This window comes from Rhinichthys klamathensis, unplaced genomic scaffold, assembly GCF_029890125.1.
Source record: "Rhinichthys klamathensis goyatoka isolate OS25496 unplaced genomic scaffold, OSU_Roscu_1.1 h1tg000014l_1, whole genome shotgun sequence".
In the NCBI taxonomy this organism is placed as follows: domain Eukaryota; kingdom Metazoa; phylum Chordata; class Actinopteri; order Cypriniformes; family Leuciscidae; genus Rhinichthys; species Rhinichthys klamathensis.
The window spans coordinates 1032495-1047606 of NW_026606566.1; the positions used below are offsets into that span (position 1 = coordinate 1032495).

A 15112-nucleotide genomic window follows, 5' to 3' on the forward strand; every position below is an offset into this window, starting at 1 on the left:
TGATGTCCTCACAATGTCTTGTGTCAAATGTATTTCTCTTGTGTTTACGCAGTTTGTCTTTAAGACTGAAGCATGTGGCTTCAGAACTGTTCACGAAGAGTTGGCCAAGGGAATGACCTCTGACCTGAAGAGCAACGAACAGTCGGTCGTTCGAAATGTCCTTAAGGTGAGCTAACATGACCATTTCTCTTTTTAAAGAAGTGATGGACCTTTTCTAATCTTGTCCTTTGATATCTGTTTGGTCCTCTGCAGTTCTCGTGGTTCTTTCTGGAGATCATAGTGAAGTCGATGGCTCAGCATCTGCTGGACTCGGCTAAGCTGAAGGTGAATATTGAGGCAGTAGACATGAACTCGCACTTAAAGCATTCTACTCTTTTTCTTTCATCTTCTAATTTTGATGGTAGTCTACGGTAAGCCTAAAATAATGATTTATATTCAACACTCTTGGTTTGATTTGACAGGAAGTTTTAGGCTTTCTTCTCACTATAAGTAACTCTTTGTGTGGCTAGTCAGATCCGCTCTGATATGATCACAGGTAAACGTGTGTGTATACATTAATACATCAGATTCATCCGTGACCTGAAGTGTAACTGACGTGAAAACAATATATCATAACAATAGCATCTTTAAATTAACATATACTTCCTTTCTTACTTCCTATACTTTCATGCTATGGTAAGATTCTGTGGATATTACAGGTTCTTCATGAAATCATAGAGTCATTGTTTTTATATTTGACCTTGTGGTGTTCAGTTATAGAAAGGAAATGACATTTAGGAAACATAAGAGATAATAAAGAAAAGACACTTAATTAATGAATTGGTTCACACACACACATGCACACCTCACACACACATTATTATTACACAGGATAGACCTCATAACCCATGTTTATGTTGTTATGCCCATGTCATTATACACATTTGTGTCCTCATAAACCATATATACAAGAACACACACACATATTTCCACAATATCTCTGTATCTCACAAGCAACACGTATCACCTCCTGCTTTCTTAATATTACAGTAATGCTATTGTGTCACATTTCAGTAGTTTTAATTCTACTATTCTACTATACACATTGAATTCTACTACTACTTTGAAAGGCACTTATCTTGCAGCATCAAGAAAAACTCTACATTTAAGTTGATGTAAAAATGTTTTGTATATGTGGAAAAGAGTAAAGTTAAACGCAAGTACACAAATAGTAATATTGTCTTGCCTTCCAGTGGTTTAGATAAGCATTTACAACTAAAACAGTATTTACTGTAAACGTTTTGGAAGCCAAGTACAGTCCTACACTTAGGATATCGCTGTAAATACTCAGACTTTACTTTCCAAAGTACGTATTTCTGGTGTAAAGCAGGCAGACCAGCTCTGCTTTAGTATTTGACCTAAGTTTATAATTGTATGCAGCTGTGATCTACCTTTAACATTTACTCCATAAAACCAGCAAATCATACTAAATGCTAAAACTGAATCAATTAAAGATTTTATTTTTATTACTGAAAAGTATCCCTATCGACTTATCAAATTCAAAAGACATACTGTACATTTCCTGCTTCTGTGTCTTTTACTCAGTCAAACTTGTGTTTTATAAGAAATGTGTAATAAAATGTGTTTTGCTCAGCTTCCTCGACCGCAACGATTCCCTGGAACTTTCCAAAGTCGATTGGAGACCCTGATCATGACGATGTCCGATCACATCTTCTGGAAGAATAAAGAGTTTGCAGAGGAGACACGCAGCGCTAATATTGCCATAGCGGCTTTTGTGAAGGTCAGGACAGCAAAGATTCAAATAAAGTACATAATTCAGTTACTGTGGATGCAGGACTCATTTTGAACTAGATATTTATGTTCATTTATTGTGTGTGTGATGTGTACCGTTGATGCATTTGAAATTGGACAGCTTATTGGTCCGTGTAGAGAGCCTAACTTTTCATAACGGTTTGTTAACTTGTAATTAATTTGCTATTGTCTTTGCAATCAGTTTTAATTTAAATATGTGTGTTTCCCTTCCTCAGCGGTGCTTCACATTCATGGACCGAGGTTTCACCTTTAAACTGATCAGCAACTACATAAACATGATCACAGCCACAGACAACAAGGTACCCGAACTTTTAAACACTCTCACCACAGTGACTCTAGACTTTGTGCTCCATTGACTTCCATTCAAATGCACGTAAACGCAAACTCATGTGAAGAAGTTTCGCATCTAGCTGCAGACAAAAGTTTGGTGAACAACGATCTGCAAATTTGTAATGCAAGAAGATGCGTGACCAATAGAGCTTCTGAACATGACAGACTGAGCTCTTGGCTCAAGTGTGAGCACAGCTTTAGCACTGACACAAGGACACTACACATTAAAAGAAAGAACGTTATGAAGAACTTTTGTTATGTAACGACTGACATCTATTTATGTATCATTTATGTGTGTTTTTGTCTGGCTGTTTAATTCATTGACTGTCTCTGTTCATGAAGCTCTCTGTTGCTAAAGAACTGCTTTGTGTGTGTGTGGATGTTTTTGGGTGCGAATGTTATTTTTCCAGGCGCTGTTTGAGCTGAAGTTTGAGTTCATAAGAGAAGTGTGTAACTATGAGCACTGTGTCCCTCTGAGTCTTCCCATTCCGTCTGCACGAATCACAGGTCAGAGAGCACCAACATCTCCTCCTCGTCGTGTCTCATTCACACAACTTCATGATTATCTTATTTCTAATGAACATACTGTAGACCCCACCTAACACTCTCTCTGTCTCGTTTCTCTCTCTGTCAGACAAGGAATCACTGGAAACCCAAAGTGCTCAGGGTAACTATTACATGCATTTTATTGAACTTGATATAATTAAACATAAAATAAATGTAAAAAATGCTAAAAACCAATAATAAAAAAGTGAAACCAGTCTGATTGTTAAGAAAATCCAACCCATTCTCGCTCCAAAGGCGTCAAAAACTGAAGCATGGTCAAGCGCCTTGCGTGTCACTTTTAGGGCCAGATTTACTAACAGCTTGCGGCAACACAAACCCTCTTTTGGCTTAAAAAAACTACTGTCAGGATTTACTAAAGACACGCAGTGAAAAATTAGCGCTGAAAAGGCGCAGACAGGGTTACTTTTGCAGCTGACGCAACATTTATATGAGGAGAGTATTTAAATGAATCACGCAAGGTGATTTACTAAGGTTTGCGCTCGTCAATGTACTGGTGTTTGCGCTATTATTTACCTCCCAAAAAAAGCATGTCTTAAACCAGACTTAAATCTTTAATTTGCGCATCGTCAGTAGATCACGCACATGAACACAAATGAAGATATTTTTAATGAAATCTGTCCCTCCATAGACAGCTACTCAACACTTTGACACTTCAAAAAGTTCATAAAGAGATCGTAAAACTAATCCATATGAATCGAGCGGTTTAGTCCAAATTTCCTGAAGAGACATGATTGCTTTATACACTCACCTAAAGGATTATTAGGAATACCGGTTCAATTTCTCATTAATGCAATTATCTAATCAACCAATCACATGGCAGTTGCTTCAATGCATTTAGGGGTGTGGTCCTGGTCAAGACAATCTCCTGAACTCCAAACTGAATGTCAGAATGGGAAAGAAAGGTGATTTAAGCAATTTTGAGCGTGGAATGGTTGTTGGTGCCAGACGGGCCGGTCTGAGTATTTCACAATCTGCTCAGTTACTGGGATTTTCACGCACAACCATTTCTAGGGTTTACAAAGAATGGTGTGAAAAGGGGAAAACATCCAGTATGCGGCAGTCCTGTGGGCGAAAATGCCTTGTTGATGCTAGAGGTCAGAGGAGAATGGGCCGACTGATTCAAGCTGATAGAAGAGCAACTTTGACTGAAATAACCACTCGTTATAACCGAGGTATGCAGCAAAGCATTTGTGAAGCCACAACACGCACAACCTTGAGGCTGATGGGCTACAACAGCAGAAGACCCCACCGGGTACCACTCATCTCCACTACAAATAGGAAAAAGAGGCTACAATTTGCAAGAGCTCACCAAAATTGGCCCGTTGAAGACTGGAAAAATGTTGCCTGGTCTGATGAGTCTCGATTTCTGTTGAGACATTCAGATGGTAGAGTCAGAATTTGGCGTAAACAGAATGAGAACATGGATCCATCATGCCTTGTTACCACTGTGCAGGCTGATGGTGGTGGTGTAATGGCGTGGGGGATGTTTTCTTGGCACACTTTAGGCCCCTTAGTGCCAATTGGGCATCGTTTAAATGCCACGGCCTACCTGAGCATTGTTTCTGACCATGTCCATCCCTTTATGGCCACCATGTACCCATCCTCTGATGGCTACTTCCAGCAGGATAATGCACCATGTCACAAAGCTTGAATCATTTCAAATTGGTTTCTTGAACATGACAATGAGTTCACTGTACTAAAATGGCCCCCACAGTCACCAGATCTCAACCCAATAGAGCATCTTTGGGATGTGGTGGAACGGGAGCTTCGTGCCCTGGATGTGCATCCCACAAATCTCCATCAACTGCAAGACGCTATCCTATCAATATGGGCCAACATTTCTAAAGAATGCTTTCAGCACCTTGTTGAATCAATGCCACGTAGAATTAAGGCAGTTCTGAAGGCGAAAGGGGGTCAAACACAGTATTAGTATGGTGTTCCTAATAATCCTTTAGGTGAGTGTATGATGAACAGATTTAAATTAGGCTTTCATTCACATATAAACATTCATCAACTCACACATCAGTTGTGGTAAACAGAAGCTCCAGTATGTTCTCGTGTTACGCAGCTCGTTTGAGCTTCAGCAAGAGGTTGTTCTCGCGCGTCAAACAGGTTCGGTTGAGCTTCGCTGTTTATGTTCGCTGATCAATGTTTATATGTGAATTAAATCTGTTCATCATATAAAGTGACTGTGTGTCTTCAGAAAATTTGACTAAACCGCTCAATTCAAATGGATTCGTTTTACGATCTCTTTATGAACTTTTTTTAAAGTGGTAGTTGTGTAGCTGTCGATAGAGGGACAGAAATCTCTCAGATTTTATTAAAAATATATTTTTTTGTGTTCTGAAGATGAACAAAAGTCAGATTTTTGGGTGAACTTTAAGAATGGGACAATCATTAACACTGTTGTGTTCTCTCTCTCCGTCTCACCTCTCAGTGGGCTTTCCAGAGTATAGTTTGACAGAAGAGTTCTGCAGGAAACATTTCCTCACAGGATTGTTGTTGCGAGAGCTGGGACTCGCTTTGCAAGACGAGCAAGACCTGAGACACCTCGCCCTGTCCTGCCTGAAGAACCTCATGGCGAAACATTCACTGGACTCTCGTTATGCCGTAAAGGTGGGTTTTGACAATGATAGCACTTCAAATATAGAGCTGTTGTGCACCTTTTCTGTGAATCTTTTTTAACTGTATTGTGTGTGTGTGTGTGTGTGTGTGTGTAGGAGAAACAGGCACGGATAGCCTCGCTGTACCTGCCTCTGTATGGTCTGATCCTTGACAACATGCCTCGCTTTTTCCTCCGAGATCTCTTTCCGATCTGCCTGACGGCTAGTGACCAGGTACACATGCTGAGGACATTCATCAATTGAAATATAATTGAAAAGCATAATATGGAAGCATTGTTGTTTTTTTAATCATCAGTTGAACAAGATCTGAATTTTAAACAGAGCTGTAAAGTGCTTGAGTAATTAATTGTACTTCATGCCTATACTATGCTTATTATTTATTATTTAATATAATCAATTTTACACCAAATACAATGCAAAAAAGGGGGCAAAATTTCCCATTGCGGTATGTGAGGAAGCGCAACAAAACAAAGGATTGTGCCAAAACACTTTTATTATGTTTGAAAGCACAGCTGCTTCAATGATTGTAATAATGAATTTAATTTCAATTCCATTCACACTGTCAATGTCACAGAGTGCCAGCTGTTTTGTTTTCTCATTGCTATTTTAATCAGATATCTTTAATAGTTTCCAATGTGAGTGCTTTGCATATTACATCGTAAGCCTCCAAAGTAAAAAAAAACTGTGATCAAACAGGTTGCTTTATAAACTGTTCATCAAAGTAATTTGGGAAAAGAAATCTCCTCTGTCAACTGATTTCATCAGTTCATTTCTAAAACTAAGAAACATATTACATTCCATTTTTAAATAGTTTTTATGTACAAAAAATGTGGATACTTGAACATTTAAGTACATTTTTTACAAATTCTTGAGTAAAATTTTGGCACTGTCACATACAAATCCATAACCAAAATTTACCAAACTTACTTTTCCTTTCACAGCCTAGAGTTTAAACAAACCTTTCTCCAATAATCAGAATGAAATTTCATTTTCTTCTCTCCCATTCCACACAATAATTTACCTGCGGTGATTGTTCAGTAATACGATTTCTTTCACAGGGTTCCAGAGATGATCTCAATGTGGGTGTAGCTTTAGCTGGTCAGGTGACCCATGTCTTACGCCACGGGAACTCAATGGATGCGTCCTTCTCCAAGGAAGTACTCAACTCCATTACAGGTATAGTGATGCTGCTGCGTTAGACCTGTGTTTCATAGACTACTGCCTTAATAGTGTAGACTTACCCAAAAATGAGGGTTCTAGTATTATTCACAGTTACTCAAGGTTGTATAATTTCCCCCTGTATGTTGTTGTATCACCGATGTCAGCTCTCACATGTGTAAGAACATGGCGCGTCAGTTTGAATATGCAGAAGGGAACATTTCCAGGATTTTGGTCTATTCCTCGCACAAAGCTATCATATGCCTTCAGAATATTTGGAATATATCACACTTTTATGGTGTTTTTTGGTCCCTTTTGGAGCTTGACAAACATGTTTTTTAAAATGAACATCGTTTAATTCAGACTTCCTCTCTCATATGTACCCATTTCGCTTTCCCAGCCTTTTCTTCATTGGCCGTGTCGACAGCTAATAATGCAGACTCCAGAGGTTCTCTCATCAGCATTGAGTCGAACCCCAGCAACAGTGACCGCAACAGTGAGAAGATGGATGGATGTGAAAAGGTGAGTCATTGATTCATCTATATTAGGTGTAACTAATGTCAGAAACATGCAAAACTGGTATCTGTGAGTGTGCAGAAGCACTATAGTGTTGGCTATAATGCAAGTATCTTGTAATAGTGCACCAGGTGCTCTGAACACGAAGCAGAGCAGGCACACACATTTCTCCAAACGAATGGACCCCTTTCACAGACTGTGATGACGTGTTTCCACAGTTATTAACATCGTAAATCTAGATACGTTTTATTTTAATTTGTACAAAAATGTAATATACATTCATAACACTATACTTTGTGTTTTATTGCCTTGGCAGTAAATGCCAGAAAACTGGTTAGCGCTCCTGCATGAGTGTTTCTAACACAACAGCTGAAAGAGTGATCGCAAATTCCCTTTCTCTCTTCTGACCAACATAATCAATCTCTTTTGGAAAGTCATAGAAAAACTATTACAGTTGATTTCTTCTTTTGCATATATAACGGCAAATGGGGAGGTACAAATTATATTTATGGTTGTTTCTGTTCATCGCTATCGAAGTTTGCACAACTATGACTATGACTTCTGCTTCTGAGAACCCCAGAAATGTGTCTGTTAAGATACTGCACAATCTTATCTATTATCCTTACATCAACATCAGTTAATATAGGCATGTATGATCCACATTGTTCAGAGTATTTTTCCTTTTTGAGGAATTGCTCCAGTATTCATAACACCTAGTCCTGGCAGACTTGACTTCTGACAGGGAGATAATGTTTCCAATAAATTATGTAGTCTGAAGTTCAAAATGATAAAGGAATGGCTTATTGTGGTTATGGTCATATGTGTAACATAAAACAGGCTAAATATGACATTCATTTCTTTATTCTTTATTTCGGCATGGGCTGCATGGTCAGATCACTGAGTTACGGGCTGTAGTCTGAATCATCCGAGTGTCTGCACAACGATCTTGCTATTGCTTGTCCTTTAGGTCTGCGTTGTGGTCTCAGCTGGTTCTGGCGTAATGCATTGTGGCCTTAGTTTTCCATAGGAGGTCTGCATTGAATGTGTGAATATAGACAATTAAAATTGTTTGGCATGGTAATGGGTATGACAATGTTGATATGTTTGGACTTGGCTGAATATATCTGCTATGCTGCTGCTGGTTATTGCTTTTACTGTTGGTTATTGCAGTTATTGTGCTGCTGTTATTGATGCTGCTGTTGGTTATTGATGATGTTATTGTGCTGCTGTTATTGATGCTGCATTTGGTTATTGATGTTATTGTGCTGCTGTTATTGATGCTGCATTTGGTTATTGCTGTTATTGTGCTGCTGTTATTGATGCTGCATTTGGTTATTGCTGTTATTGTGCTGCTGTTATTGCTACTGCATTTGGTTATGGATGTTATTGTGCTGCTGTTATTGATGCTGCTGTTGGTTATTGCTGTTATTGTGCTGCTGTTATTGATGCTGCTGTTGGTTATTGCTGTTATTGCTGCTGTTATTGCTTTTACTGTTGGTTATTGCTGTTATTGTGCTGCTGTTATTGATGCTGCTGTTGGTTATTGATGTTATTGTGCTGCTGTTATTGATGCTGCTGTTGGTTATTGCTGTTATTGCTGCTGTTATTGCTTTTACTGTTGGTTATTGCTGTTATTGTGCTGCTGTTATTGATGCTGCATTTGGTTATGGATGTTATTGTGCTGCTGTTATTGATGCTGCATTTGGTTATTGATGTTATTGTGCTGCTGTTATTGATGCTGCATTTGGTTATGGATGTTATTGTGCTGCTGTTATTGCTTTTACTGTTGGTTATTGCTGTTATTGTGCTGCTGTTATTGATGCTGCATTTGGTTATGGATGTTATTGTGCTGCTGTTATTGATGCTGCTGTTGGTTATTGCTGTTATTGTGCTGCTGTTATTGCTACTGCATTTGGTTATGGATGTTATTGTGCTGCTGTTATTGATGCTGCATTTGGTTATTGCTGTTATTGTGCTGCTGTTATTGCTTTTACTGTTGGTTATTGCTGTTATTGTGCTGCTGTTATTGATGCTGCATTTGGTTATGGATGTTATTGTGCTGCTGTTATTGATGCTGCTGTTGGTTATTGATGTTATTGTGCTGCTGTTATTGATGCTGCTGTTGGTTATTGCTGTTATTGCTGCTGTTATTGCTTTTACTGTTGGTTATTGCTGTTATTGCTGCTGTTATTGATGCTGCTGTTGGTTATTGATGTTATTGCTGCTGTTATTGCTTTTACTGTTGGTTATTGCTGTTATTGCTGCTGTTATTGCTACTGCAGTTGGTTATTGCTGTTATTGCTACTGCAGTTGGTTATTGCTGCTGCTGCAGAGAAAGTATGGCACTTGCTACTGCCAATACACACATGTACATTATAGCCTACATTATATACATATATATATGTACATAATAGCCTACATTATAGCCTACTGTTATTGCTACTGCAGTTGGTTATTGATGCTGCTGCCGAGAAAGTATGGCACTTGCTACTGCCAATACACACATGTACATTATAGCCTACATGAATTACAGTAGCAGATCTATACAGGTGGAGCTTGGGAAGGTGGAGGGTTTCTGAAAGCACGCTGCAACTGCTACAGCCAATGCTAACCAAATATTTGAAGGTTGAGCAGCTCATTGGATGCTGATACAGAAGTAACCAATCATCTGTGCCCTGTAGAGAATGATGGGATTGCAAGCAGATCAGCCTTCCCATCTAGTGTGCATATGTGAACTTTGACTCTGACTATTGTAACAATAGAATGATTGTTTGTGATTACTGTTTTCAGGTTGCCAGGCCTCAGTCTCTAATTGGATTTGGTTCACGCTTTGACAAACTGGATCAAGCGGAGACCAGAAGTCTGCTCATATGTTTCCTGCACATTATGAAGACCATTTCAGAGGGTGAGACTCCTAAAACACCAAACCTTGAAAGATGATGTCTATTTCACATATTCAAATCTCATTCAGTAGCATCTGTATAGTATATGCCCGTGACATATTTTATAATGTTCTGAGGATGATTTGCTCTCTGTGTTGCAGAGGTGATGGTTTCATACTGGCATCGAGCGATTCACCAGGAGATCAGTGATTTCTTCAATATCCTGGAGTAAGTGACTCTTTTCATAAAGACTAATAAATGGATGAACTTCAAGAGAGTAATGGAAGAGAAGTCACCGTGTGTTTCCACTGTTTTACGCATTTCTCTTTTAAACAGACTATGTCTCCAACACTTCCGGTTCCTTGGAAAGCGCCACATTGCCAGGTAAGATCTCTCCTCGATCAGAAGTGTTTTACGTGTGCTGCGGTAAATCTACATGAATGTAGGAGTCATCTTTTCTTCTCTCTTCTTTCTGTCAATGATGGTGTATATATGTGCACATACGAGAGGACTGTGATTCCTGTTTTTCTTCTCATCCTTTGTTCTTTAAAATAATATTCAGTAACAAAACACATTTTTGAAGAAGTCACTATCTTTTATGCTTCCAAGTTGTTCGCTACTATAAGTTTTATATTTTAACTTATTTTAACATATTTTTTAGTTTTTACATTGATGTTTAATTGGAAAAATTAACAAATGTCACTTTTGTAACCTGATCCTAGCATAACATGATCAGTCAAAAACTGATAATTGCGATTAGAATGCAGTCTCTTAATATTTCGGATTCTTTTTGTCACATAATTTGTTTTAAACTTTTCAAAATCACGAAAGTTTTTTTTTTTTTTTTTCAGGTTTCACTGCGCTCTTGATCAGCTGCTTGTTTTGTACAGCGTTTGCACAAACTGTTTATAGCTCTACCTTCATAAAATAGGCTGTGTGACTTTATGATTTTGGTTATGATATGATAGGATAGGATTTTGGCAACACTTTAGTTTAGGATCCAATTTTCACTATTGGCTAGTTGCTTATTAGCATGCATATTACTAGGATATTGGCTGTTTCTTAGTATTTATAAAGCACACATTAATGCCTTATTTTGCATGACTGTATTCTGTATTCAGAGTTTATTGAGGTAAAAGTCATAGTTAATACTTAGTTAATAGTGAGAATTGAACCCTAAACTAAAGTGTGACCATGATTTTTAAAATCACTAAATCGCTTACAACAAACAATAAGAGCACCATAAAGTTACAAGTTACAACTGCATGATGTAACCACTTTTTGTGTGAATGCTGGACCGCTCTGATATGAGGAATATTTTTGCTCAGGTGTCTGAAATATCCACTCAGTAAACCATAAGAAATATATCACTATATCATGACTGCTGTAGTATATGAGTGAGTAGTAGCCTATAGTGTCTGACCTTGTTCTCATGAATGAAATTGATTCCCACTATTTTACCTGTGTTTGTGTTGAGTTGGCCTACTTGCTATTTCCATTGTTATATCATTGGCCTACTTGCTATTTCCATTGTTATATCATGTTTAATCTTACATGTCTCCCTCATCACACTCTCTGTTTCCATGTTTTCCTCTGTCTGGCTTTCACACATAAATACACATTCTCACTGTAAGACACAGATAGTCATTCAGAAATCTCTAGACTGCTATCAAAAACCTTTTTAACTTTTGCCATTTAATATCACAATACAAGCTTGACTTTTCCTGCTCTTAAACACTCCCCTGGACGCTTGGCTTTGATTTTCTGTCTATAATGGCGTGAGCAGGATGGTTTTGGGATGAAGGTTGGCATTAACCCTGCTCTGATTGGCTGGTTGTGTGCGCAGGAAGCTAGCGGCCGCGGTTAAGCTGGCTCAGGCCACACAGAACAATGGCACCCTGAAGGGGTCTAACGTGTCCTACCAGTCTTCAGGGCTCCTACCCCAATGGTAAACACCTAACGGTCTACTCTGAGCTCCCCAAAATCACTTAACATGATGTGTGCAATGCATAGAACTAATAATTGCATTTCTTAGCCAAAGGGTTTTAATCCTGATTATAACATCCTAACACATACAGTAGCCACACATTCACAAAGCATTTGTCCGTGTGGGTCCCACTTTATATTAGGTGTCTTTAACTATGTAACGCGTCAAAAAAATGACTTGTTGTATTGCAGAAGACCTTTGCTGCTTCTGAGGTGGGATACGGTAAGGTTAGGGACCGGTTTCGTGATATGGTTAGGTTTAAGGGTTGGTTATGGGGTAGAGGTCAAGAGTGTAATTATAGTGTAATAATTACATTATCAATTGCAGATGTAATTACATGCAGGTGTTTTTAATTATAAGTAAACATGTACAGTATGTACACAATAAGTCGTCAAATCAAACTCTTTTCACAATACACATTGTTTCAAAGCAGCTTTACAGAAAATCATGAAGTTAGTGTTTATAATATCTTTATGCCTTATATTCACATTTAGCAGAGATAATATAGCTTACATTTTGTGACGATAAGCAATCAAGCAGTTCAGACACACATATATATACAACTTTATATAAAGAGCTGGGAAATAATATAGTTGCATTTTCTGACTAAATAAAAAAATCAGGCAGTGGAGATTTGCTATATATTGTTTTTTATATATGTGCTTTTTATATATGTGCTTTATATATAGAAAATAAGTGAATATTGATTCCTTTAAATGTTAGTACATGGTACTTAAAGACACTTCATATAAAGTGGTTCCTGTGTAAATATCAGTTCATCATGTCTTTTCACAGGTGTGTTCAGTGTGGGAATCATGTGTCTGTGTCCCGAGCCCCTCTCATTCACCTCCTGATATACGGGATATCTCTGTTGTTGCAAAGAAAGTGAATGGCTATTTAGTGTTTAATTTTTAGCTAAAATGTTTTCACAGTTATTCACAGTTTACTAAGAGAGAGACACATTTTCCAGATACTCTTGACAATCTGTAAAAACTGAAAGAAACACAGAAGAAAGTGTAGAAATAGAGGGAGAAAATGGGGAATTTTTTTTTTTTCTGCTATTGTCATGACAAGTCTAGATTGTGTTATTGCTGTCACTCCTGTGTTTACCGCCGAATGCTGCTGTTCCCTGCAGGATTCTGTCCGCTCCGGATGGGCACAGACACGCGCGCTCCCAGACCATGCCCATCATCAGGGGGAAGAACGCCCTCGCAAACCCCAAACTGCTGCATATGATGGAGACAGGTACACACACTCAGTACAACTGCCACTGGAGACTTCGGCTGTGTGTTTCAGATAAATATGGTCAACTTTGAATCATGGAATAATTGTTCTATGAATATTTATTTAACATAATACTGTGGCTCAGAGTGGATGGCAATGCATATGATCTGGACATGTTTTTAAAGTGACGTTTTCAGATTTCATGAGAAATTAAAGCAACTGTAATGTGTGTTTAGATGGAAATGCTCCTGACGGAGAAACCGTCAACCCTACAGACATTGAGGCTAACCTTTCTACTGAAGTAGCCCTGACCGTGCTGGACGTCCTGGACCTGTTCGTTCACCATCACAAGGTACAGACATAACCTTTAATGACATGGATATATATCCCAAAATACACTCCGAACATAAAAAAAAAAAAATCTTGTCTTGTTTCCAGTCCAATTGTCTAAAAATTCTTAAATCAAGAAGCATTTATTAGATAAGTAAAATTACATGATATTATATCTTGCTTTCTAAAGAAAAGAAAAAACTTTATTTTCAACAATATTCAACAATTGAGTTTTTGCTTAAAACAAGCAAGATTATCTGCCAATGGGGTAAGAAAAATAATCTTATTCAAATGGAAAACAAGCCAAACCTCGCTTAGCTTTGATTTTTCTTTCAGAAAACAAGATATAATATTTTACGCAATTTTACTTCTTTGCTTCTTGATTTAAGAATTTTTACATATTTGGGCTGGAAACAAGACAAAAATACTGCAAAAATGCTTTTCTTATTGGGATTGGGATTTGTGCTTGATTTACTAAACTCCTAATATCTAAAAAGAATACTCAATATGTCAATATGTGTGCACAGAGAGGAACACAGAAAGAAATTATATTAAAATATTCAATTATTTTCAAATGGATCAATGACAAGTGAAGATTTCTAAGATGATAAAAAGGAGAAAATCTTTGTGAAATATTTTAAAATACAGGGCAATTTACATTTTAAATAAAATGTACATTTTCTACTACTTCTATTTGATTTTAAGACCATAAAATTGCCAGGTGATGTAATATTTTTTTTTTTTAAATACTTAAAAATGATTTAAAAAATGCTGACTGTCTAAAGATGTTTTCTCCATTGTATATTTTTCTTACACTCGACCACAAACTGCCTGACGTTGATTGGGTGGACAAAAGCACTTCAAATACTTTCCCAACAATAATATTTCAAAACAAAATTACTTCACAGCTTACCGTTTTTATGAAATAATGACTCAAGATTATGTCAAGCTGCAAATACCAACATTAACTTAAGTTCAATGTCAATTTTGATATAAATTAAAGATGCTACTAAATGTCTCAACATGACGAGCGCCTGCTCCTTCTCTTCTTCTACAGAAACAGCTGCAGCACGATGAAGGACAAAACCCCTTGATGAAAAAAGTGTTTGACACGTACCTGCTGTTCTTCCAGATCAACCAGTCCACCAGCACCCTCAGACACGTGTTCACCGCCCTGCGCCTCTTCATTCAGAAGGTTCAACCCTTTCTCTTCATATATCTTCAAATCTGGGATTTTCAATTTATTTTTTAGCAGATACAAGCAATTATTGTGTGCATTACACTCATAAAGTTGAGCATTTCTGTGCCCTGCTCACTCTGAAGGGCAGAGCACTTAAAGTTAAGCAACTGTGTCCCATAATGTAGCCGTTTAGGACACAATTGAAGGGAGCAACGATAGAATGTAATCACAGCAAAAATCATTATTATATTTACATTTATACAAGCTCATGTGAGTTTCGCCTCAATCCAAAATTCAAGTTTTAGTGAACTCCAACCTGCAAGTTCATATCACATGAAGACTTGTGGCCAGTAGAAAATGAATACAGCACGCCGTGACCTCTTGCATTAAAACTGAATTAAAAGAACACAAAATGTTAATCCGCAGGATTGTAGTTTTGCAGTAAAGTTGATTTACACTTTTTATGTATTATATATGGAATTGTTTTGCTTCATTTGGAGCA

The 15112-nt window shown here is 37.7% G+C and overlaps 1 protein-coding gene across 5 annotated transcripts in view; it reads left to right on the forward strand.

Annotated features, from left to right (window-relative positions):
• Positions 1-15112, forward strand: part of dock10 (dedicator of cytokinesis 10) — a 141282-nt gene that overhangs the window by 104353 nt on the left and 21817 nt on the right. For 4 of the 5 annotated variants that reach the window (XM_056270746.1, XM_056270736.1, XM_056270764.1 and 1 more), the window contains exons 26-42: positions 53-166; positions 253-324; positions 1634-1780; positions 2028-2111; positions 2553-2649; positions 2777-2809; positions 5147-5325; positions 5430-5546; positions 6392-6509; positions 6892-7013; positions 9798-9912; positions 10051-10117; positions 10226-10273; positions 11736-11837; positions 13012-13121; positions 13337-13452; positions 14488-14625. In XM_056270746.1, coding sequence (XP_056126721.1) covers positions 53-166; positions 253-324; positions 1634-1780; positions 2028-2111; positions 2553-2649; positions 2777-2809; positions 5147-5325; positions 5430-5546; positions 6392-6509; positions 6892-7013; positions 9798-9912; positions 10051-10117; positions 10226-10273; positions 11736-11837; positions 13012-13121; positions 13337-13452; positions 14488-14625 — 1779 coding nt within the window. The remainder of the gene's footprint in view (positions 1-52; positions 167-252; positions 325-1633; positions 1781-2027; positions 2112-2552; positions 2650-2776; positions 2810-5146; positions 5326-5429; positions 5547-6391; positions 6510-6891; positions 7014-9797; positions 9913-10050; positions 10118-10225; positions 10274-11735; positions 11838-13011; positions 13122-13336; positions 13453-14487; positions 14626-15112) is intronic. The other variant, XM_056270773.1, reaches the window with a different exon arrangement.